Genomic DNA, 25,593 nt, shown 5'->3' on the forward strand with positions numbered 1-25,593 from the left:
TTGTATGTTTTAATATTAGTATATTTACTATTTATATTATTTATATCTGAAAATCTACATAAAATTAAAGGGCATGAATTTGCAATTTGCTTGTCAGCAACAATAGTACAGTTTCTTGTCTATGGAAGCCCAAAAAAAAATTTGCATATCATTTTGCATATCAGACTTTATTTGCAATTATGAGGAAAAAAGTCAGAATTGTGAGATATATACTCAGAATTGTAAGGTACTCTCAATTCTAAGAAGAAAAGTCCAAATTGTGAGATATAAACTCACAATAGTGAGAAGAAGAAAAAAACAACAACAGAATTATGAGATGTAGACTCTGAATTGTGAGACAAAAGTCTGAACTGTGAGATGAAAAGTTGCAATTACTTATACATTTTTGTATTCTGTTACGAAAACTGACTTCAAAACTTGACACTTCAGGTATAGTCAGTAGTAACAAAGAAGAAAGTACTAACATACAATGAAGCTAATAATTTGACTGCATACTAGTAATAAAAAAAACAAGTATTTGCAATGTAAGATCGAAATAAATGTGAAAACGGTTTGCCATATGCCTTCTTTCTTTTCACCATTTTGCTCGAGAGAAGGGAAGTGCGCGCTCCCTATCAAACAGAGACGCGCATCCGTTCGCCTCCCCATTGACGTCACTCCGGTATCACATGAACGAGCTAGGACCAATCCACACGCAGCCCTAACGAAGCTCTCGGTTCCTCCGCCGAGATAGGGAGGAAAAAAAAGACAGAAAAGGGAACCATGATTCCGAGCATCTGAGGAACAAGTAAAATCGAACACAGTGTGGATCTTGTACCTGGTTATTGTTTCGTTTTCGGAGCGGGAAGACTGGAATAATATGCAGTGGAGAGAGGCGGAACGGAGACGGCAATGGCTCGAACATATTGAGTAGCTCGCGACGCTCAAAGGAAAGACATTATACCTCATCGAACCTTCCTCATCTCGACGGGCTTATTTAATGGCTTTGATCCTCGCCGTCACCGACCCTTGTCTTTTGCGTTGCACTGCTGAGGTCGAATCACGGGGGATCGCGTGAGCTTCTATATGCCAAACACCGGAACGACCATTACTCGGCCTCGAAATCAAAAGACAGCCACCTGAACTGATTCAACGCCGTCGGTTTTCGCTGAGGGAAATCATGGATTTTAACGGGAGCGGAGGGGGAAATGAGCTGCACAACAATCAGTTTTATCCGTCCGAAGAGAGTAAGCCTCTGCTGGGGGAAATATCCACGCAGCAGCCGCCGCCAGAGGGGAATAATAATCACAAAGCGGGGCCCTGCAGCAAGAGGAGCCTTCTACACAGCAGCAGCGGTATGAGATACAAACTGCTCCAGGAGGGGGACATCCAGGTGTGCGTGGTCAAACACCCGCGGACCTTCCTCAGTAAGATTTTCACCTCCAAATATTTACGGAGGTGGGAACCTCACCACCTCACCTTGACGGACAGCAGCCTGGTGTCTGCCACGGTAAGAACCGCTCTGTAGGGGTCGCTTTGACGTGTGGCTGTTGAATGGCTATATTTGAAACTGTATCATAGTGTGCTCAGTATTCAGTATGTATTCTGTTCTGTTCAAGTAAGGAGCGCAACAAATATACACAGTTTTAGTACGCTTCAGTACAACAGCACAAAACATTGATTAAACAAGTACGGTCATATTAAAATCCTGATTATAATGGGTTTGATTGGTTTTTTTGGGTTGTTTGATTTTGGTATGTTGGGGATTTTTAGAAATCTTTTAAAAAGAAAAATACGTTCTTTTTTTTTCTTACGCTATTATTTATGAAGCCTTTATATACACGTATTTATTATTATTTATGCTACATTTATCCGGAACCAATATCACATTTACAAATCATTCTGTCTTAATGTCCAGCAGCATCCCCAAAACAACGTGGTTACTAAAATTTAAATAATTTAGGGAACATTTGACTCGAGAAAATAAAACATATCGTAGAATTAATATGAATTGGTTTTTATTGGGTGTGTTTATTTAGGGGTGTGTATGAAAAAAGTAGAGTTAATTATTATTAATAACAACTTAACAGCATCCTCTGCATAATTTCCCGTTTTCCGGGTTTATGTCTTTTGATTTGTCATTTGATGGGGTCATTCTATGAAATGTCTTTTTAATTTAAAAAAAATAAAATAAAATAAAAAAATAGTTTACATCTTTAAGAAAAGAATATATTTAAGGGTAAAGAATCTGCATTGCACCACCTCAAGCTTAATCTCAAAATTTTTATATATATACATATAAGAATGAACAGTTTAACAGTTCATTTAGCCACGTAAGGTCACTAGAGTGTGTTTTAGAAAGAGAATGTAATGTTGATATTTCTATATAGATATCAAGTTTTCAATTATCTGTTGTTTACTGTACAAAATCATAAAGAAATGAGAGATGACCTTACCTTAGAGAGTTCACGCAATGGAAGGATGATGATATTTGTATATGTCAGGAATTTAACATTATTTTAATATAAGTAAGTTCATGACTTGGTTGAAGCATAACTTGCTGACTCTTAAAGTGATTTAAATAAAGTAGTGTCAACCAAATCTAAAAATATTAAGAGAGAGAATACATATAAAATTCTAACATTTATTTTCATTTTGATCTAAATGTGCATGTTTGCTAATGTCAAGGAGAAGGTGTTGGCTATAAAAACAAACAGTGAAAGCTGGTGTCAGCTATTCTTTGTTAAAGCCACTGTTTACATATGTTCCTGAGGTACAAAAAAAAGCACTTTACTATGGAATCACCCTGTATCATTTTAATAATGCATCATTAAATTAATGAGATTATTTTCCAAATACCAATGATCAGCGTCCAGTGTATTGGAGAATGAATCATGAATAAAAGTAAAAGTAAATGTTCACAGGGGGTAACAACCATTAAAAACCCAGGGTTACCCCCAACCTTCAAATTGCTGATACCTAGATACAGTTAGATGTGTCAGAATTGAATTATTGTCAGTTTAAATAATTTTCCTTGCTGATGTTTATTAGCTTCTCTGCAGATTTTAAGCCTCATCTGATGCTCAGATATTCAAAAACATCACTGCATAGTGCATACATCTTAATTGCTGCTCAAGAGGCTTATCTATGGAAAAGTAGTGTCACGGTCACTGTGGATTCACCCACCTGGGAGATTTCTGGGAATCCACTCAATGGCGGTTATTTTTAAAAAGCAAAAACATGAAACTGCACAGGAAGTGACCAGTTAATCATGACGTTTGGTTTGCATGTGGAGAGGACAGTCATATTTTACCCTCTGCCTGTTTCGGCTGAGTAAATCCCATCTCTGATGTGCCAAAGGAGTCTTGTGGAGTCTCTTCGTTCAGGACATCCTCACAGGATGCCATCATCAAATGGCTGATTAAATTAAAGGTTTAAATTTTACAGCTATATTTCATCATTCTGATATGATCGAATTAGCCGTTGACTTCTTCCTCAAATGAATGCTTCAGAATGAATTAGATTGCTTGTTTAACAACGGCCTGATTTTTCGGATGAAGCTCAGCCGCTGACACTGAGAGGCCCTCGGGATTTCGGAGGCTAGCTGAGATTAACCCAAGCCAAACACAGAGCGTATGTTTATGTGTGTAGCTATATGCGGTCATTTTGCAGAGGTTTATGTCGTTCAAAAGTGTTTACAAAGTAAAAAAAAAAAGTTAGGATAGTTTTAGCACTTTGACAGTCCTGTCACTCAGTATTGGATTTCTCCTACAGTTAGCAAGGTCTCTAATAGATGTTTAGCTAGTGACCCGTGTTCAGTTGACCGCAGCTAATGGAGGTAGTTGTCTGTGGCTAATGGTCTCTTTTGGCCCGTTTGTGATTCTAATGTGCATCGAACCATTGTGCTTCAGAAAGAGGTCAGTATATCAACAGAAAGGCCTTATTGTTGATTTTAAGCATATAAATAGTTCGATTTGGATGCTTTGGTTTCCTCACCTGGTGTTTTTCCCAGCACAAACCTTGCTAGGGTGTCATTTGGGTTGAAATTACATTATCTTGCTCGCATGTTCTTAAAATATTTGACCTTGTTTGCTTTGTTGATGTAGCACATGACGCATGTCTGATGATAAATGCCTTCTTTTTCCTGAAGATTCCAGCTTTTTTCCCCCACAATTTTCTTAAGAATTGTGTTCTAAGTAAAGACAAAACATTTAGCATTTTGATAGCGCATTTTCGATAAGTGTAGTCAGCACTGTGGAAAATGATCTCACTAGAAGATATGAAAGATGTGACTCACCCTCGTCTCTAAGCTCTCGGAGTCTAAATCATATTTGCATAACAGCAAGCCATTATAAATGCTTCCTGTCACTCTTTCGTTAAAAAGACATTAGAATCCCTGCCTCTAAAAGCACATTTATGCCGATGCCCTCAAGCGCACCATTTTGTTTGTGATGCAGACTATAGTTGCTGTTCACATCAGGTCCTGGTAATTAGATGAAGTTCCAGATGAGACAACAGCCCATATAGATCATAACATGTCCTCTGTAAAACATTGCACAGAAAGGTGAGAGCTGCACGACTGTTTTTATGTGGTGTGTTTTGCTATTTTGTGATTAGGTTAGATGCTGAAGACTTGGGTACAAATGAAGTGATATTCCGGTTGTGAGTTTGAGGACGTGTTAACAAACGCAACTCTGTACAGTACGGTTCACGTCTGAAGAGTCATCGCATTTTGAACAACGCTGATGACTAGAGCTGAACAAGTCTGGTTGTGATGAATTCAGCTAAATGTGACCAGGTCAGGGGCAAAAAAAACAGGAACAAACCATTTTAATGGTACTGTTGGGCTTTCTGCTGTAAACAAACAGGGCTACGGTCATGACTAGGCACATAAACTATTTTGGCTCCCTGAGATCCCCTCGGCTACCATCCAAATAAGCTCTGTAATTGAGATGTAGGAGCTGGCTTTGTTTTTGTTGCACAGAAAAGCCATTAGGAGGACATTTTCAAACACTGGCAAGGTTTCAGATTAATTGTTTTGCATGTACTGGGTTGTTTGTGCCTTGATATTGTAGCAATTTTTCATTATTGTTGCTGTAAGGATGAATGAATTGATGGAACTGGTTGACATTGGATTTCTTAGAGATGACTTAGAACCTAATGTAAAATGTTAGGAATGCATATTGAAGCGGAACACAGTGCAGCCATATTGATTAAATATTTTAGAGATATTTTCATTTGAGAGGGCCAGATGTAATGTATAGTGTTTCGTCCACATGATCAGTTTTTGGGGCAGTTTGGAATGGGATTTCCAACATTTTTGACATAAGTTTTGGGTTTGTAAGATTTGAATATTTTCAGCAGATATTTTCGGCTGTTTTTCTCTTTCAGCCAAAAACCAAAAATGCCATTTATGGCTGATAATTTTCAGCATCCAAAACTTGCATCAGTAATAAATAGTTATTAAAAGGCTTTTTTTGGTTTCGGCTTCGACCAAGGGCATCCAGAAGTTTCGGTTTTGGCCCAGAATTTTCATTTCTAATTATTAAACAGTTCGGCTGCTTAAAATGTTTGTAAAAAAAAAAAATATATATATATATATATATATATATATATATATATATATATATATATATATATATATATATAATATATATATATATAATATATATATATATATACTATAAAATATACATATATATATATTAGTACCTTTATATTTGACGTTTAATTGGTACTTGAAATAAATAAATTTTATTTTCTTTTATTATAATTTTTTATATATTAGTGTCTTTGTAATTGATTAAATGAGTATTTTTTTCTTTTATTATAATATAATATATAATAATAACAAATCATAGGCTATAAAATCTTTTTTTTTATATATATATATTTTTTTTTTAAGTTGTATGTTTTGATTCTGTTGAAATTTCCTATATAGGTGCATATCCATAACTCATGTTGCATGTAATTAAAATGACAAATGTATCATATGATATCAGTTGCTCCAAAAGTGTGAGCTTTTTTAGCCTGCACTGCTGCTGGCTGTTGAGGTTTTGAAACGGAACTGACGTTGCCACATCCGTAATGAACACATTCGCCGACAAATTTCCTTTTGTCGCATAAGCCATCTTAGATCATCAAATTTGTGGTTAGGCTGACGCATGAATGGATGACAGTAGCTTGAAATTCAGCCTATTCAGCCCACTGAGCGAAAAACTAGTCCTGTCCCTAGATAGCCGTATGGCTGATTTATAAGCTTATGAAGAATAGCCACATCATCTGAAGGTTGCTAGTTCCACCGTCAGTATACTTAAACAGTTTTAAAACAGATATTTCTTTTTATTTTTGTTTTTTTTTTGTTTTGTTTTGAATTTGAATGTAATTTTAATTATATTGGGAATTTTTTTGGACTAGATTTCACAAGAAATATGTTTGTTTTTTTTATGTGTGTGAGAGAAAGAGCAACATATCTGCAGACAGAGCTGGGTAGTAACGGATTACATGTAATCTGGATTACGTAATCAGATTCCAAATCTCAAGTACTTGTAATTAGAGTAAACTACTTTTTAAAATTCGTAATCAGACTACAGTTACTTTTTTATGGATTACATGATTACATATTATTTACACAATGGTAATAAGTTGTTCACAATTAATTGATCTTCTCCTAAATTTCCTTTTTTAACGTTTATATTTTTTCCTAATAAACCTGCCGCTTATATACGTTCGTGAGTCTTCAAGTTTTTTCCGCGGAGAGGGGGAGGGATGTCAGAATCGCGCTCAAAAAAATCTGCAAAAAAGATAATGGAAAATAGCGGGTAAAGCAGCCTTTAAATCACTGGATGTACAGACATGATTTAATTTTTAAAGAAAGTCACGGGAAAATGTCTCTGTTCAGTGTAAGATCTGCCTACCACGGATTAATTTGCTGTCCACGGAAATCTTTGACCTAGCAAAGTTATTGCTGGGATTTTCATTTCATTTTTCTTCATTGCTACTACCTTATGCACTTCAAGGCCCCATCCACACGTAGACGCTTTTCACTGTATACGCATACATTTTTGTATCGTATAGTTGTTTCGTCCACACAGATCCGGCGTTTTGGGAGAGTGAAACCGATATTTTTTAAAACCGGGTCCCAGAGTGGATAAATTCGAAAATGCCGCCTTTGCGTTTTCATGTGGACCACAAATCCGTATATTTTCTGAAACGATGACGTCATCAGCCCACGTCTCCCCCTAGTCAAACACCGCTACGTCACGTAACAGCAACAAAAACATTAACAAACACTGAACGATTGTCTTTTTTTTAACTAACATTAACACAAATTAATAAATGTATTGTTCCATGTTCGTTTGTATACCAAGCGCAAGGTTTTTGATAAATGTATTGTTGTTTTTTCGTTTGTTTATGTGTTTCTTGGGAAGAATTATTGCGGGATATGTTTGTCTGTCATGTGTACTACATCGTTTTGTGTCTTTCCTCATTGTTACTATGCACTTAAAATGTTTTGAGATGGATAGAAATGTCATTACTGTGTGAATTTAGTCTTTTTCAGAATTCATGTTTGCAATGTAGCTATTGTTTGATGTTTTTTCATTGATACAGTCATATACACTTCTAGTGTTTTTTTTTTATTTTTTTTATTTTTTTTTTTTTATATATTTGACCTAGCAGGGATATTGCTGTTAATTTAATGTTTTTCAATATTGTTTTTTGTAATGTAGCTGTTTTCTAAATTTACTTAATTCTAAGTAAATATGCTTTAAAATCACAAGATGTGATTTTGTTTTATTCAGTGTTACTAGCAAACACTAACAGCAAGTTACATTAGTGTTAGTATTTTTTTAAGTATTAACTTTCCATACACTGCACTTGAAAAAGAAGCTATTGTGGCTCTTGTTGGTGAATTAAATATATTTTTTTGGAATATATATATATTTTTTTTATCTGTCAAATTAGCACAAGATTAGGCTAATTCATTATATGTGATATCACAAAAAAAGGGTTAGCACAAATGTAATCTAAATGTAATCCAAAAGTAATCAGATTACGTTACCAAAAATGTGTAATCTAAGAGATTATATTACTGACTACAAATTTTGTCATGTAATCTGTAATCAGTAACTGATTACAATTCATAAGTAATCTACCCAGCTCTGTCTGCAGACTACGTATCTGGACGCAAATTTGCGTTGGATTTGCATGACTACCGGCCGTTCATGTAATGTGTATATTTTAACAGACATGTGGCATTAAATGAATCCAGATGTCTTTGGAAATTTAGTGTTGTATAGGGCCCATAGGCATGCAGTCGTACCTGTCTGTACAGTAACTGAGCTTCTCTGTTGCTTTTGGTGTTTATAAATGCACAGAAACTAGATCATCAAGTAGGCTAAACTCTAGTGTACAGTTGGCTCTACTGGTTGGAGACTTTTTGTTTCCCTTCTGGCTTGCATTGGCTTCGTCCTCCTGGCCTGCCATGGTTTGCTGTTAATATATCATGGGTGAAGAGTTTAACTGGAAGAAGCCATGTTTACTTTGGGAGAGAGCACGTTGTTACAGTTTTTACATGCCCATGCAGTAAATCCTTGCTCCATCTACACACAATTTGCATGGGCTTGAACAGTTACGCAAAAGCATGTGGAATGTCAAGATTTTATGAATTGGACATTGTCCATCCATGTTATTTATTTTTATTATTATTATTATTATTATTATTATTTATCTCTCCCCATTTCCAGGATCACAGTTAATTTAGTAACAGACTGATATATTAGTTAGGTTATGATTTCTCCCATTAATGGTGATCATATCATTACTGTTCAGAAGTTTGGGGTGAGTAAGATTAAAAAAAAAAAAAACCTTCAGCAAGGATGGTCAAACTGATCAAAAGTGTCAGAAAAGACTTTGATACAAAAGATTTCTATTTTAATTAAACATTGCTCATCAAAGAATCCTGAATAACTGTATTAAAGTTTTCAAAAAAAATATGCAGCATAACTGTTTTCAATTTTCTGTTTTCATTGATGATAATAATAAGAAATGGTACCAAATTAGCAAATTTCTTGAAGGCTCATGCAACACTGAAGTCTGAAGTAATGGCTGCTGAAAATTCAGCTTTGGCATCACAGGAATAAATTACATTTAAAAATAATTTATAAAGGAAAAGTTATTTTAAATTGTAATAATATTTAACAGTATTACAGTTTCTGTTTTTGGTCATATAAATGCAACTTTAACTTTAAGCATAAAAGTTGTAAACTACTTTCAAAAACATTACAAAATATTCCTGACCTCGAATCTTCAAATAGTAGTGTATTTAAAAAAAAAAAACATTGTATAAAATAAGTTTTATAAATATATAAAATAAATGTTAATTTCTGTAGAATGTCTCATTTGCTAGGATTAAAATAGTATCTATTTATTAATAAAAAATAAAATAAGAATAATATAAAACAGACAGTTCTGGTCCAGCCTGCTAAAATCCATAAAGCAGACTGTGCATTGTGCCTAGCAACATATTTTGCCGCAATTGTAGTCATAACAAAGCATGGCATCTCATACTGTATTGCTTAAATATTGATTTAGCTGTCTGTCCCTAATATACATATCTGTCTTTTATTTGCCACTCTTTATACATTGATATGAGAAGCTAAGAAATCTGTGTGTTTACTGTGGTTCCTCACAGTTTAGTAGGTACGGCGCTAACGGAGCTCTCAGAGATCAGTTTGTCATTTCTAGAGACGCCACCTGAACACACTGATGTTTTTCTCTGATCGTTTTCCATCTGGATCTCCCTGGTAACAAAAAAAAAAAAAAAAAAAAAAACATATGTCTCTATTTCATCTCTTTGTTTCCATGGCAACATAGCAATGGTGAGAGGAGAGCTATTCAACTCCTCCTTAAGGAAGAATTGCACCATGAAAAACAGGCTGAATGAGATGAAGGAAGAAAGATTTCATGTAGTTCTTGGTGGAGAGGAGTGGTGGGGAGGAGGACATATAGTGAGAGAGAGAGGAAAGGACAGCGAGTGACACAAAGATAAGCAGATGGAACATCAAGCTGGATGTGCAAGCTTCACATGTCACATCGTCATGCAGAATACTGTAGCTATGACAACCTTTAAAGAGGATTTTACCATTATATATATATATATATATAAACCCCACTGGTGACATATTTACCCTGATTTTATGAGAGACAAGTAGACTTCAGCTGTTTATCTGAGTTTCTGCCACCTCGGGCCCCTTGTTTTGCTCCACATGCAGCACGTGTCCCAAAGTACACAAGCGTGCTAGCAGACGCGTGATTGATTACTTGAAAATGAGACATGATTCAAAAGATACTTATCACACGGACTCTTTAAAAGAAAGTCAAATCAGCCATCTCAAATCTGCAACAGAGGGGGCAGGACCTCCGTTGCAGAACAGCCAGTTGGTCTATAACCTAAGAATAGGGGATGTAAATAAAAGACAGGCCTGTTTTATTTGGTTATACGGGGACGAGCTGCCTGTTTGTTTGAGCGAGAGAGACGCAACGAGAATGAGTCAAAGAAAGGAACAGCTTGTTTGCTCTGCTGAACTGGGTGGCTGACACAAATACAGGAACTGTGGTTTGGTTTGAGTCTAGAAGGAGATCAGCGCAAATAAAGCAATAGCCTGTTTGTGCAAAGAAGTAGAGGGAGGGCGGCGCTAATAAAGGAAGAGCCTGTTGCCGGGCTGCTGTGGAGGGAGGGCAGCTAATAAAGGAACAGCCACAGTGTGCTAATGTGGAGGGAAGGAGATCAGGGAACAGCCTGTTGACATTTGAGGTCATGTGACCACCAGCACTTCAGTCAAGAGTGGAACTGAGAAATGAGCCACAACAGGCTCATGTCTGACAAATAACTAAAATGAAGAAGCTCCTGCAGCCATTTAAAGATTGTTTAGAAGGGAAACCTTAAACTTGCAAATTGAGACCCACTTGTATGAAGAATTAAACCCACATTCACACCAAAGACGATAATAAGTGTAACTATAAAAGTTTTGAGAATCGTTATAATTCTTAGAATTGAAGTCTAAGGGTGTATTCACACCAGTTCTGCTAATTCACTTGCTTTGGTTTTTGGTGTGGTTCACTTTCACACTGCCATTTTTGCAAGTGAATCAGAAATTATAAACCAAGCCACACCTGTGCTAATGTCATCCATTCATTGGACAGAAATTCTCAAACGTACCAGAGTTAATTTTGAACCAGACTGAGACCACCTCTTCAGCTGGGGTGGCTGTGTAACTTTATAGTTATACAGTGCGATTGCTGGATTCACATCTGCCCAAAAGAAATGCACCAAGGGAGGAAACGAACTTGAGTTTGATTCAATCGAACCAAACAAGACAGGTGTGAATACACCCTTAATTACAACTATGATAATAACACTGAATCACTTTCAGAACTATGACAACCATTCAGAATCCTCCGGACTTCAAATTCTTTATTCATAAACCATTTTCCACAATCTTTGTCCACTGACGACACCTCATTAAAGATGATGCCACTTCAAATTTCTTCATAATATCATGCTAACTTGTGGAAAACCTACCATTACATCCATCTCTAAACAGCGAAATGCCAAGTTTAAACAAGTTCAACTTCAACAAGTGTGTTTTGTGTAAAATAAGTGTAACAAGTATAAAAAAAAAAATTGTGCAGTTCTTTTTTGTATTTCTCATCAACTAGATTAAAACGATCTAATTTTATTAATAAAAATAAAATAAGAATAATAGAAAATGGATAGATCTGGTCCTGTCATGCTGAAATCCATAATGTAGGCTGTATGTTGTGCCCAGCGACCATTTCAACTTCAACCTTGTTTGCTACTGACTTTTGAAATGATTCGTGTGACGTATCACTATGTGGGTGATACTGGCTCGAAGATATGTACGTCAAGAGTTCAACGCAACTTCGAAGGTGTATCGTGACATTCAGAGTTCAATCATCATATTATTCACATTTGAATAATAAATAGGACAACCACCCTTCCATGATGCTGCAGAGCTTTCATTAAGGTGGTCAGTGCAGTATGTGACGCTCGTCCTCAGAGGTGTGAATGCCCAGACTGTTTTTTGCAAATATGAACGTGTTTCTTTTTGTCTCTGTAGCCTACAGGATACATGGAGGCCCCTCTGTCTTACAGCACTATCGAGGACCTACAGTTGTTGTCCTGGGACAACGCCCCCAAATACTGTGTCCAGCTAAGCATCCCCGGAGGGACAGTCCTCCTGCAGGTACCCCCAGCTCCCTCACGGTTTCATGTCACTCATGTTGAGAAAACACTGACTCATTTTGCGAATGTTTGTGTGCACTCGCAGGCTGCTAACAGCTATCTGCGGGACCAGTGGTTTCACTCTATACAGTGGAAGGTAAGGTCACACGTTTAGGAAGGCTAGACTTGCAAAAAGCATCGGTGCAATGACATTTTGCATGGTTTTAGTGAGAGTATCATTTTATAAGTGTACGTTTGTGGCTGGTTCTTGAACTACGTGCACTTTGATGTTCCAAGGGTTGATTTCTATTAAAACTAAAACATTTCGTTTTTACTTATGTGACATTCACATTGAAACTTTCTTGGATGGAAAAATCAAACAGTCTTAAATCATATGATCGTTATTTTGTCAAATGTTTTATACCATTTTTTACACTGTTTACTACCTCAGTTGTGGCATCATTACTTACAGTAATTTTCAATCAATAAAGATATATATATAAAGTTAATTCCTGGTTAGAAAGGAGACAGCCCTGTCGCTGAGGATCATGCTTGATTTGAAATATGAGATGTGATGTGTGGAGGAAACGATTAATATCACTTGCAAGCAGAGTTTTTGATTGTGCGTCATATCCAGTCAAGTTATAATATTGTCAAATTGGCCTTAGCAAGACAAAGAAGCCACCATCGTTATTTCCACATTGGAACAATTTTGGAAGGAAGAATGAAAAGGTTATAAACCATTTAAATATTATTGTGAGGAATTATTATTATTATTATAATTTTTTATACAGTTTGTAACTTCAGATGTGAGACAATTTCCATTACAAACCAGTGAATATTTATAAAAAGGTAATACTTGGCTACCAAGAGACAGCTGTGTCATTGAAGAGCTTGATGTGTATAGAGGAAACGGTAAATATCACTTCTGAGCATCAGTTTTTGTGTGTCAAGTTTCCAGTCAGCAAGTTTCCATATTTTGAGATGCAGTGGAAATGTTTATGACGTAAAAAAAAAAAAAAAAAAAAAAACATTATATATCACCTGTGGGACATTTGTAGTAGACAGATTTAACTAGTGAGCGCGTGAAAAGGGTTTTTTGTTTTAAGAAAAGTGCCTGTGGTTGAAAAAATACCCATGCAATAAAATGGAACAAAATAAGAACTATAAACCCTAAATCTCTGGTCACCACAGCTCTTCTCTGGGTAATTTTGCTTAGATAATTCACACCATAATGTAGTTCAAAAGCTGTTACCAGATATGACCACTGCTGCATTATGGTCGTAAAATATGTGCCGGTTTCATAACTGCTGGTTGCATCGGTAAAAGGCAGGTGTGTGCATTCTGGGTTTTCTGACTCATCTGCAGAAAAAGATCTACAAGTACCGCAAGGTTCTGAATAACCCGAGCCGCTGGGACGTGGTTCTGAAGGAGATCAGGGCCCTGGTGGATATGGCCCTCACCTCACCCCTGCAGGACGAATCCATCCATCAGGCCCCACTGCACATCATCTCCACCCTGCTTGCTGAGGTACGTCACAACATCTAATTGGTGAGAAGACTAGTTATTAATCATTTAATTTGACAAGAGTGTAAAGCTCTTTAATAGCGCTTGCTAAGGCGTGCATCACTTTTATTATTGCTCATACCCAAAACTTTAGTGTGTAACACGTGCGATGATAACTTCAAATCATGCAGCTTATTGAGGATAAGTGAGCTGTTACATTTCTAAATGATTGTACTTAAAAAAAAAAAAATAGTCAAAAATAAACAGTCAACAAAACATTTATATTGACAGAGGACATATCTAGGGAACAGAATGTTGTAAACTTTGCAGTGGGCACTTACTTTAGGGCAATCTGCATTTTTTTTTTTCTTATTTAGGAATCCTTTTTTTCATTGAGGACATCAGATATGTCAAATGTACACTTTTAGAATATAAGAGTTTTATTTTATTTTATTGGTGTTTTTAATGTTCCAATTTTAGTTGTTAAAATCATTTGGCTTGTATTCATGAAATTATAATAAAAAAAGATCAAATAAGAAGAATAACTTTAATTTTTACAGAATTTAATTTATTAGGATTTTCAAAAAGTAGATGCTGTCATGTGGTTATTTAATACCCAAAATTCTCCTACAGAAACAGTTACACTACCCTTCCAAAGGTTTAATTTATTATTTTTTTTTTAAATGATTAGAATTATTTTGTTCAGTGAGAATGCATTTATTAGTCAAAAGTGACAGTTAAGACATTTATGAAGTTATAAAAGATTTCTTAAAAAAATCTTCCCTGATAGACAAGAAAAAACTGATTTGTATTGACCGAGTTCCTCTATCCTTATGTAGGTAATAGAATATCATATAAACTTGGCTCTTAATTTAGAACCTAAAACCCTAAAAGAAATGTATTTTTATTTTGTGCATTTATGAGTCACTTTTCTCATTAAGCACATCAAATTTATCAGATATATTATTTTTCAGCCAATTTCTCCTTGAAGTATAGCTGGCATCTTTTATGTTAGAACTTGAGCAGCATTCTGCTTTCATTTCTGGTTATGAGTGTCTTTTGTGAATTGAGGTGTGTGTTACGTCTCATTTCGAGTCTGTGTTCAGGTTAAGAGTTACCTGTGGTTGCCTGTGTAGCTGTGGTTTAGTGAGACTTTTTTTTTTTTTTTTTTTGTGGCATCACTACACAATGAAGGTCTCCTTCTCCAGAGTGTTTGCACATAAGGAAAGACTGGTTGCATCCCCTTTGATTTGCAAATGTAGATTATGTCTTTGAACAACACATATACTGAGCATTTGAATTCAAAGAGGGTTTTAAAAGGTCTAAAAACAGCCCCTTCAATGGCCTTTGGTCAAAAGGCTGTATCTGTACACCGGCTTTCCCAAGAAAGCCATTAACATGTAAAAAAAATAAGGCTTGCTGGTTGTTGAGTCACTTAGCCGAGGCACCACTGGCCAGTGAATTCTCAATAATGCTTTTGTGTCATTTCCTTCCTAGAACACTAACCTCAGCGCTCAGGATCATGAGAACATCATTGTGGTAAGTGGGGCTGCTTTTTTTATATACAAAGAAAATATGAAGACGAGAATATATTACCTTCACACAACAGTGTGTTAAACTCCATTGCTAACAAAAGCCGTTACGTAATGTGTCTTAAAGCTCAGTGAAAAAAATTTACTTGAAAATGGACTGCCATAGAAACAGGACATGCACACACAGATGCGCTCTCTGAAGGATATGCACTTTTGTAAAATGTGGATGAAAAGCAACAAGTCTCTACATGTCTGTGGGGAAGTGACTAATGGTTTGAATCTGTCTGTAGGCCATCGCACCATTGCTGGAGAATAACCACCCTCCCCCTGACTTGTGTGAATTCTTCTGCAAGGTAAATGTGACAATTCTGGCTATTCTTCAGGGGAACAATTGAGTTCGGTATCGTAAACCCTATTTTATTTTATTTATCATTTTATTTTAATCTTTAATTTTTCAATTATTTAAAATCTTTTGGCTTGTGTTTCTGAAATAACTTATTAAAGGACAAACAGGTCAAATTAGAAGTCTCTTTCTTTTGTGTGGTATTAATTCACTAGGATTTAAAATAAATAGGCATCATCACATGGTTATTTAATATATAAACCAATTTTACAGTTTCTTCAAAAACAGCTAGACTACTGATCAAAATTTGAGTGGATTTTTTTTTAAATAAATTACACAATAAATTGATCAGAAGTGACGGTAAACACATTTATAATGTTACAAAAGATTTCTATTTCAAATAAATGTAATTTTTTTGGAGTTTGTATTCATCAGAGAATCAGAACTGTTTCAACATTGATTATAAGATATATATTTTTTGAGCCCTGAATCAGCATATGAGAATGAAGGATCGTGTTACACTAAAGACACGAGTAAGGGCAGCTATAAAATTCAGCTTTGCCATCAAAAGAAAATGTTACATTTTTTAAACATATTAAAATAGAAAACAGTTATTTAAATTATAATAATATTTCACAACATTACTGTTTTTCCTTTATATTTAATTGGATAAATGCATCCTTGGTGAGCTTAAGAGAAGACATTTAGAAAAAAAAAATGTAAAAAATTGTACCGACCCCAAATTTTTTAACGGTAGAGTATTGTGTACCATGGTAATTGTGCAGTATTTTTGTCTGATATCATTACTTTACCAAATACTATTTAAAGAAGGGGATTAGCTATAATGATTTTGATGATTAATATATGTATTAATCAATATAGTTTTTTGTGTTCCTCTACACAGCACTGTAGGGAGCGTCCTCGGTCGATGGTGGTGATTGAAGTGTTCACTCCTGTGGTTCAGAGAATCCTCAAACACAACATGGTGGGTCTGCGCACTACACGAGACATGTTCTTGAATTCACACATCACTACAACCTCATTTACTGACTCTCCTGTCTTTTCTTCTCATTCCAGGACTTTGGGAAATGCCCCAGACTCCGTCTCTTTACTCAAGAGTATATTTTGGCTCTGAATGAGCTTAACGCTGGCATGGAAGTGGTCAAGAAGTTCATTCACAGGTTAGTGATGCTGTCCTAACAATGTGGCTAGCGATAAAACCTTGGAATCTCATTGCATCACGCCTGGTTAGGACACAATGTCACCTCATCCTGGCTTCACCTCACTTACATACAAAGAACAGGCCTTCACAGGGTTCGTACAAGGGGCTTAAAGTGCTTGAAGTACCTGAATTTGACTTTTTGAAGTCCTGGAAAACCTTTGAAAACAGCCATATTTTTGAGAAGGTACTTGAAAAGCACTTGGTTTTTTTGAAGGGCAGTATGTATGAAATTAGTGTTATTTTTTCCCTTTGTTAAAACAATCTTTTTATGCAAAATTACAATGGTGTGCATCTGACATAAATACAGAGCCATTTTGCCTGGCTTTTAGCAGCGTACGAAATCTTGCGATATTACTCCTTGAGGTAAAAAGCGGTCTCGCGATATCAGAATAAAGTTGAGTTTGTGGTTAAACCTTTGATAGTACTTGCATTATATTGTTCGGTCTCTTAATGCATGTGATGTTCATTTGGGTTTCATTTGGGAACGCGTATTAAGTCTGACACGTTTTGTGTTACACCGAGGAGTACGTCTGCATCTCAGCAGCTCGGTCCACGAACTGTTCATCTGCTGTGAATTTGGTTTGCTTATCGCTCACCTGGGAAAACAGTGTGCGTTAAATCATTAGATTTATTACGTAAGTCGTTTATAAACATATGCCAACACAGGAGAATACATCAATATTTCTAAATATGCGATTTGTTGTACATCGCGATTTCAAAATAAAAGTTCAAACCCTCGCTCTGAGTTTGCAGGTGGCCAAATATTAAAATTACATGGATTTAAACGTCCTTGAAGCATGCTGTAAATGAAGCATCGTCAGGCCGTTGGTGCCCTCTACAAGTATTTGTTATAATACATAATATACTTAAGTTGGTTATGTTCATATTTTATGTAGGTATATTACATTTTGTAGGCCTATTTTATCAGTGTTGTTTAATAAAACCATGTAATTACTTGGTTTTGATACTTTATTTGAACCAATTATTGCCTCATCATTAGTTTATATGTAAATAGTCATACTAAAGCCTGGTTTTCACTTAGGTCTATTTGTATTACTAAAAATACCAGATTACTCAATTGTCAAAATAATCAGTAGATTACTTGATTACCAAAATAATTATTAGTTACTGCCCTAGATTAGTTAAAATTTCAAAATACAACCGTATTGTTTTGATTTGTGATTTAAAAGACAAATATTCTGTCATTTAAAAATAAATCTTAAAAATAGACTTACAATATTGTCTCATTCTATTGAACCAAGTAACTGTATATCTTGTGAGCTTAGTGTATTGTCACACACCGAGTGTTGATAATCGGAGATGTAGCTCATAATTTCCCAAGTGTGTGATACAGCTTTCATTCTTCAGGTCAATAATATATTCATCAGGGATGTGATTTTTATATGGTTTTTGGTATTTTCCGACCTCCTGAGGGACAACCCTCATAATGTAATGTGTAATATATAATTAATATATTTGATAAATGCAAATAAATGCTGTTCATTAAACTTTATATTTATCAAAAAATCCTTAAAAATAAAGTGCATCATCGTTTCCACACAAAATATGAAACAGCAAAATTGTTTTCAACATTGATAATCAGAAATGTTTCTTAAGAGTCAAATTTTTTTTAATGATTTCTAAAAGATTATGTGACACTGAAAACTGGAGTAATGATGAAGAGAATTCTGCCTTGCATCACAGGAATAACATTACATTTTAAAATATATTCAAATTGAAAACTTTTTTTTTTGTATTTGTAATAATATTTCACAATACTTTTGTTTTGTTTTTTTACTTTATTTTGATCAAATAAATTCAGCTTTGATGAGCAGAATGTAGTTATTTCAAAATTAATAACTGTAATGTTTCCAAACTTTTTGCACGTACTTTAATAATAATAACAATTCTATATACTTTACTATAATATAATATATTGTTATCATGATTATTAAATGCTGCTTTTTATTTTTTACCGGACATTATATATTTTTACAATATAAGATATATCTTATCTGGGGGCGTGGCTTGGGGCAGGGTCAGATTTTCCTTCTTTTTTTTGTCTCTAGCTGATCACATGCCTGATTCATGAAAAAAAAATCAGTTTGAATAAGGAAAGTGATAACTTTGCTATAATATCCTTTCAAATGTTAAAGTCTCCACAGTCATTGCATCCATTTTGTTTTATTAGTTTATTAGATTTTGAAAGATAAAAACGATATTGTTTGATAAGTGAGATCTCTCTTATTATAGTCCTAAGATTTTAGTCCTTGAAAACCAAAAAAGTAGTGCTTGATAAGTCCTGGAATTTCATTTTGCAGTTTCTGTACGAACCCTGCCTTCATATGTACACAAACTCCTTACATCCTTTTATCTATCAGACTGTGTCATTTTAATGGTCTATTTAGGACCAAGCCCTGCACTTACTTCCTGTTACAGCTTTGTTTTCTTTTCGCTGTCACTCTTTGTGCGTTTGGACGCAGGAGCTGTGCTAACCTGACCCTTTTTTACATGTTATGATTTCAGCATGCACGGTCCCACTGGACAGTGCCCTCATCCTCGGGTTCTCCCCAATCTTGTAGCGGTGTGCCTAGCTGCCATCTACTCTTGCTACGAAGAATTCATCAACAGGTGCGTCCAATTCACTGGTTTTCCAACCCATGAGATGCAATTTACCCTTGAGACCTGAGCTCAAAACATTTCTCTGAATCATTTTTGCTGACTTCATGGCTCCATGTCCTGTTTTTTAAAATAGTCCTTAAATATGCATGCTTTCTTTGCCACCTGCTTTAATCGGTCAGTATTTTTTGTGACACATAACAGTGACTTAGCTGTGGTGACATTTTTAGTCTCACCTCACCTTACCTGACCTGAGAGAAATAAGGAAACTATTTTGAAAAGTTTCCATGATTCAAAAGACTCAAGAGAGGGAGAAATGTCAAAGCTTACTCCCTAGGCTTCCTTGCAATGCTCCCTCTGTTTTTTGTTGCGTTCAGTTCTCTCATTCACTCTCCAGCGGCCCTTTGACAAATTTCCGTAACTACAGTTGAATATTTTAAAGGTCCACATTTACATGTTTTCATCCTGTGTTCCATTTGTCATCCTACCAGAATCAGATGTCCCATAGTTACTTGTTAGTCAAATAAGATCTTTTAAATACTGTGGCCATGTAGCAAATTAAACAGCTGGTGTTTTGTATATGACTGCATGCAAATATGGAAATTTCCATGGAATGTGCCTGAAACACTCTGAATGCAATATTAGTATATTTTTTTCTTTCTCAAGAAATTGACAGTTTATCGAGTAGTTTAATCTTCAGAAAAGTTGATTGTTAAAAAGTTGAGAAGTGTAGTATTAAAGTATAAAGTATTCTTTTAAAGACATTAATAATTTTATTCAGCAAGGATGCATTCACAGATCTTTTAAATTGTAATAATTACATTAATGCATTTAGCAGAAGCTTTATCCAAATTTCACAGTATTGCAGTTTTTACTGTATTTTCAATCGAATACATACAGCCTTGGGGACTGAAGAGACTACTTTAAAAAACAAACAAGCAAAAATAATCTTACCAACCAAATCAAAAACCAAACTTTTGAACGGTATATATCTAATAGTTCCCCCAACCAAAAAAAAATCCTTTAATCCTGTATCCTTAAAAAAATAACATTTTGTTGTTAAATTTTGTTGAAAGTGGCATATGTCTTATCTCATTCTTTTATCTATTAGTCGGGACAACTCTCCCAGTCTCAAGGAAATCCGAAACGGTTGTCAGCAGCAAAGTGAGAGGAAGCCGCCAATGCCTTTGCGCCTGCTGCGGCCCGAGCCGCCCATACCACCCCCGACTACCACGCTGTCCCCACCCCCGGCCCTGCCCCTCTCACCACCACCTTCCATCGTCAATTCCAGCGAGATCCTGGTAGAGCTGGAGCGCAACAACAACACCACTAACACACTGCACAAGGCCCCCGCAGAAGGCGACAGGGAGCCCAACCTGATTGACTGTCTACTGGTCAGCCCCGCTCTCAATGCCCTGTCCATTCAGCTGCCTGCTCACGCCGACAGAGTGCTGGGATGTTTCGCCCTCATCCTTAAAATGCTGTGAGTATGGCGTCACTGGATCTTTCTATTACAATTCCATAAAAATGACACCTCTGTCCATTTTTAAGAATTTCCTTTGGCAGTAATGGCTGCCAGACCTGCCCACATGGTAGAGGTAAATGCTGGCATCATCACAGGACCTTAAATAAATAATGCTAAATTAATTTTATTTTAATTGTTTAGCTTGCCAAAGTACATTTTAAAAAAGTGGCTAGCTACACTACAAGTTACCAGCAAGTAAACAAGTAGCTACGCCGAAGCTTCCCTTTTAGATAATTAAATAATATTAAAAAGAAAAAAAAACAAACATACATGTATCTAAAAAAAAAACAAGTATTGTTAAAAAACCACATGCAGGGAATTCTGGGAACATTATTAGGGAGTAAGTAGGGATGTAACGATTAACCACAAGCCAGTTGAAATCGATTCATATATGTGAGGATTCAAATCGGTTGAGATGCTAAACAAATCAAAATTTATTTAGGGGTAGTAGTTTATATGAATGCATGTCCGAAGGGAACTTACTGTCTTTAGAAAAGTTTAGATGGTATTTTTGCTTTACATCTTGCCTCTGTAAAATGCATATTAAAGTTCATAAGTGCAGCACTGCTTTGTTTACAGTGGAAACCAAGGAATCGCTTTAAGCACCACCTGCTGGCAGAGAATGAATTTGCATTTCACTCAGCTCGTCCGCTGTTTTCATGCAGATATTTTTATGTATAGTTTCACAAAACTGAAGTCAAACCATTCTGTTTTTGCTTAAAATTTCGAAATGATACAATCTCATTTAGATTAAAAACTGCTCATGTTGCATGTATGCAGCATCTTTGTTTGGATCATGATTAAAATGCAGTGGTTGCCTGCCTCTAATTTTAAATGGAAAGAGCAAAGAGAAAGCCTTATTTTGTTTAAATGAAGATATTTATTTTATTTGTGTTACTTATTTATTTGATCTAGGTCTTGTTTTAAAATTTCAATGTAGCTTTGTTATTTACATTTACATTATATTTAAAATTTGTCATTTAGCAGATGCTTTTATCCAAAGCGACTTACAAATGAGGACAATAGAAGCGATCAAAACCAACAAAAGAGCATATGCAAGTGCTATATTAGTATATTATTATAGTGTTATATCTCAGTTTCATAAAGAAATGTGCAGCATTTTGTCCAAGCAATAATAAAAGGACACATTTAGTTTATAATTTGTCTTAAATTTCATTTTGTAAAAAAAAAAAAAAAATTGTAAATCGAATCATGAGTTGAGTGAATTGTTACATCCCTACGATTAAGTGAGGAGTTAGCTGTACAAACTGATTCAGAAAAACTGATCGGAACCACCTGTTTCTTTAAGTGGATTGAACAATCCAGCGCTATGTGAGAATGAAAGTGGGTTGTAGGTGGATGAGTTTGTTCGTACATTGTAAGGCTGCGCAATACAGCATTTTGTTGCACAACACTGCTTCATTTTGGAACAATTAGCTTACAGAAAATGCTATGCTATTTTAAGAACAGCAGAGCTACTGAAAATGTGTTATTCTCCAACACTGTAATTGTACCACATTGTGTATGAATTATCAGTTTGGGAGATAAAAAAAAGCAGATTCAGCCATAATCACACTGAGAAGTGACCTTAAACTAGTCTGCATATTTATAACAGATTCATTGAACCGAATCTGTTTTTAGGCTTTACCACCTTCACCTGATCCTATTGTGAACCATCCGGTTGCAGATCACAGCAGAGCTTCTGAGGTTTCAGCTTTCACTGGCCGATCTTACATAAGGTTCTTATTTTCTCCAGTTCTCGCTCTTCCTGCCTCTGAATCTCTAATTTCTCCTCTGGCATTTTCCCTCTACAGATCAGACTATGATGACTGGAGACCAGCGCTGGCCAGCCTGCTTCAACCAATCCCCTTCCCGAAAGAGTAAGGGCATTTACTCCCCTCTCATCCTCCTCACAGTTACTTTCTTTCTAACCATTTACTTGCCTTACTAGATGTCACACAGCTCACTCTATACTCAGTAAATAGTTACAAAAGATTTCTATTTCGAATAAATGCTGTTCTTTTGAACTTTCTGTTCATTAAATAGTCTGGAAAAAGTATCCTGATTTCCACAAAAATATTAAGCAGGACAACTGTTTTCAACATTGATAATAAAAAGTAATGCCTCTTGAGCACCAGATCAGCATATTAGAATGAATTTTTTGTTTAGGGGATCATGTGACAATGAAGACTGCAGTAATGGATGCTGAAAATTCAGCTTTGCGGTTAAAGGAATAGATTACATTTTAAAATATATTAAATTAGAAAACAGTTCTTTTAAAGTATAGTTATATTTTAAATATTATAGTTTTTACAGTTTTTATATCAAATAAATGTGTCCTTGATAAGCATAAGAGACTTTTCATTTAAAAAAAATCACACCATTTCTAAACTTTTGAACGGTAGGGTATGTGAAATATGAATTAATGTTTTGGATGTGTAGCCTACATAATGATACCAGGGTCTCTCCGTGTACGTGCGGTGGGCTGGTCTCTCGGGGGATGGCGTCCAGGGGAGAGAACTGATGTGGGATAGCCCCAGCAGGGCTCTGCAGTGGGATTGTGGGTATTGGGTAAGGCATCTTGGGTCCTCTGTGGCTCCTGTAATTGTCCCTGCAGGACAGAGCCCATCATTACAGGCCTTCTGCAGAGCCCTGCGGTTGCCACAGGTGGAGGGCTCACCTGCGTTAGTACGCAACGCCAAGCTTCCACTCTTCATTAGAAAAAGTTAACAACAGCCAGGCACATCCCAGAGCACTCATGACACACATGCAAAACATTTGATTAAGTCCTCCCAGACTTTACATGACTTGAAATTGTATCATCATGCGTGTCAAGGCAAGCACGCCTACATATAGACTCAGAAAGCAACTTGTGTAATTATGTGCAATGACAACTGTCTTTTTTGCATGCCTGAGTCAAGTCTGTGTTTTTCTCTGTTTGCTTTCTCCTCTCTAGGGCCCTCGCACATGCCAAATTCACAAAGTAAGTGACATCGGTTTTGCCTCTAATGTACACAGAACCATTTAGGGAGACACTTAAATAAACTTTAAGTTAAAAAATATCAGTTACTAACAATCTGATTTGCTGACGTTGAAAGGTTAAACGTATAGTTGACCAAGATTAAATTTTGTCATGACCTACATGTCATTCCAAACCTGTATGACTGACTTTGAATTTTGGAACATACAATATTTTGAAGAACCAAACAACACTGGAGCTCATTGACATCCATTGTACAGAGAAAAAAAAAATAGGTTAAAATATTTTTCAGAATATCTTCTTTTATGTTCCACAAAAGAAAGTAAGTCTTCCAGGTTTGGAACGACATAAGGGTGTATAAATAATGAAAGAATGAAGATTTGTTGTAAAGTTTTGAAAGTGTTGTGAGTCATTATGAAACTCTGAAGTGACAGTTCGTACAAAATTCAAAAGTTGGTCATCATTTTCTCACACTTATGTTTTGTCAAACCTGTATGAAATAACTTGAGGGTGCTTAGGTTTTACAGAAATGTTTTTACAGAAGTCTTTTGAAAACATACTATAGCTTTTGAAGAACATACTTGGTTATTATTTAGTGAAAATTTTGACATTCACACTAGATCTCCTTGGCATTAAGTAGAACAGTTCAATCAGCTTCATGAAATGAATCATGAATCTTCTGCATAAAATGAATCTTTTAAGTGAATTGGTTCATCCAGTGCACAAAAATGGTCTGACTTATTAATACACAAATCATACTAATACAAGTCTCGGTTAAGATAAACAGTGAATAGTGAATTAAATTTCAGCCAATGCTATAATATAACTTAAGAAGGTTTAAAATAAAGCCCCGGAGACATTTTTCATGTCATGTAACAGGTCACTGTTTTTTGGTTTTCTAACAGAGAGCTGAAGTATGTCATTCAGAGGTTTGCTGAAGATCCCAGACAAGAGGTGAGACAGGAAAGTGTGCAGAAAGGGTGTTGTTTGGCTTAGAGTATCAATCGAATGCTTGCTTAATATTGCCACAGTAGACTTGGTAAACAGTGCTTTGTTGAGCATCAGCCATTGTAAATGTATGTTCATGAGTGTGTCTCTCACAGGTCCACTCCTGTTTGCTCAGCGTGCTTTTTGGGGTAGGGGGGTGGTTACAGCTCTGCGGTGGGGGAGGCGTAGCTTGCGACGATGACGGAGAGCTGTTTGCTAGCATGGTATGAAAGTGTTTGTATGAAATACGAGATGTCTCATTTAGTTTAGTCTTTTGTCCTGCCACTATATCTACTTTTATGGTCTGATGTTGTTCGTTCTCACAGGTCCACATCCTCATGGGCTCCTGCTACAAGACGAAGAAATTTCTCCTGTCGCTGGCTGAAAATAAACTGGGACCCTGCATGCTCTTGGCCCTGCGGGGGAACCAGACCATGGTGGAGGTACATATGACTGACTGTTGCTTTGAGCCGAAATGTAGTGAGCATTTTTGTAACATTTTTAGGCATCTTGGATGGTTCAGCCTTTTCCAAAAGCCTTAGTTTTGCTAGTCTCAGCCTTTAAGGGCACGTCTACAGAACGCCCATAGTCTGTTCACTGACCATATGATGAATACTGCACACAAAATGGTACGAGCAGACTGAAAATTAGCA

General features: G+C 35.9%; 1 protein-coding gene across 1 annotated transcript in view; it reads left to right on the forward strand.

Annotated features, from left to right (window-relative positions):
• Positions 1-635: 635 nt before the first annotated feature.
• LOC109109913 (C-Maf-inducing protein-like) overlaps positions 636-25,593 on the forward strand; it is a 32,583-nt gene continuing 7,625 nt past the window's right edge. The window contains exons 1-15 of the mRNA XM_019122933.2: positions 636-1,489; positions 12,123-12,248; positions 12,333-12,383; positions 13,595-13,756; positions 15,230-15,271; positions 15,555-15,617; positions 16,512-16,592; positions 16,685-16,788; positions 19,356-19,460; positions 20,560-20,931; positions 22,788-22,853; positions 23,930-23,956; positions 24,859-24,907; positions 25,057-25,164; positions 25,267-25,383. Coding sequence (XP_018978478.2) covers positions 1,160-1,489; positions 12,123-12,248; positions 12,333-12,383; positions 13,595-13,756; positions 15,230-15,271; positions 15,555-15,617; positions 16,512-16,592; positions 16,685-16,788; positions 19,356-19,460; positions 20,560-20,931; positions 22,788-22,853; positions 23,930-23,956; positions 24,859-24,907; positions 25,057-25,164; positions 25,267-25,383 — 1,803 coding nt within the window. The 5' untranslated portion in view covers positions 636-1,159. The remainder of the gene's footprint in view (positions 1,490-12,122; positions 12,249-12,332; positions 12,384-13,594; positions 13,757-15,229; positions 15,272-15,554; positions 15,618-16,511; positions 16,593-16,684; positions 16,789-19,355; positions 19,461-20,559; positions 20,932-22,787; positions 22,854-23,929; positions 23,957-24,858; positions 24,908-25,056; positions 25,165-25,266; positions 25,384-25,593) is intronic.

This window comes from Cyprinus carpio, chromosome A18, assembly GCF_018340385.1.
Source record: "Cyprinus carpio isolate SPL01 chromosome A18, ASM1834038v1, whole genome shotgun sequence".
NCBI lineage: Eukaryota > Metazoa > Chordata > Actinopteri > Cypriniformes > Cyprinidae > Cyprinus > Cyprinus carpio.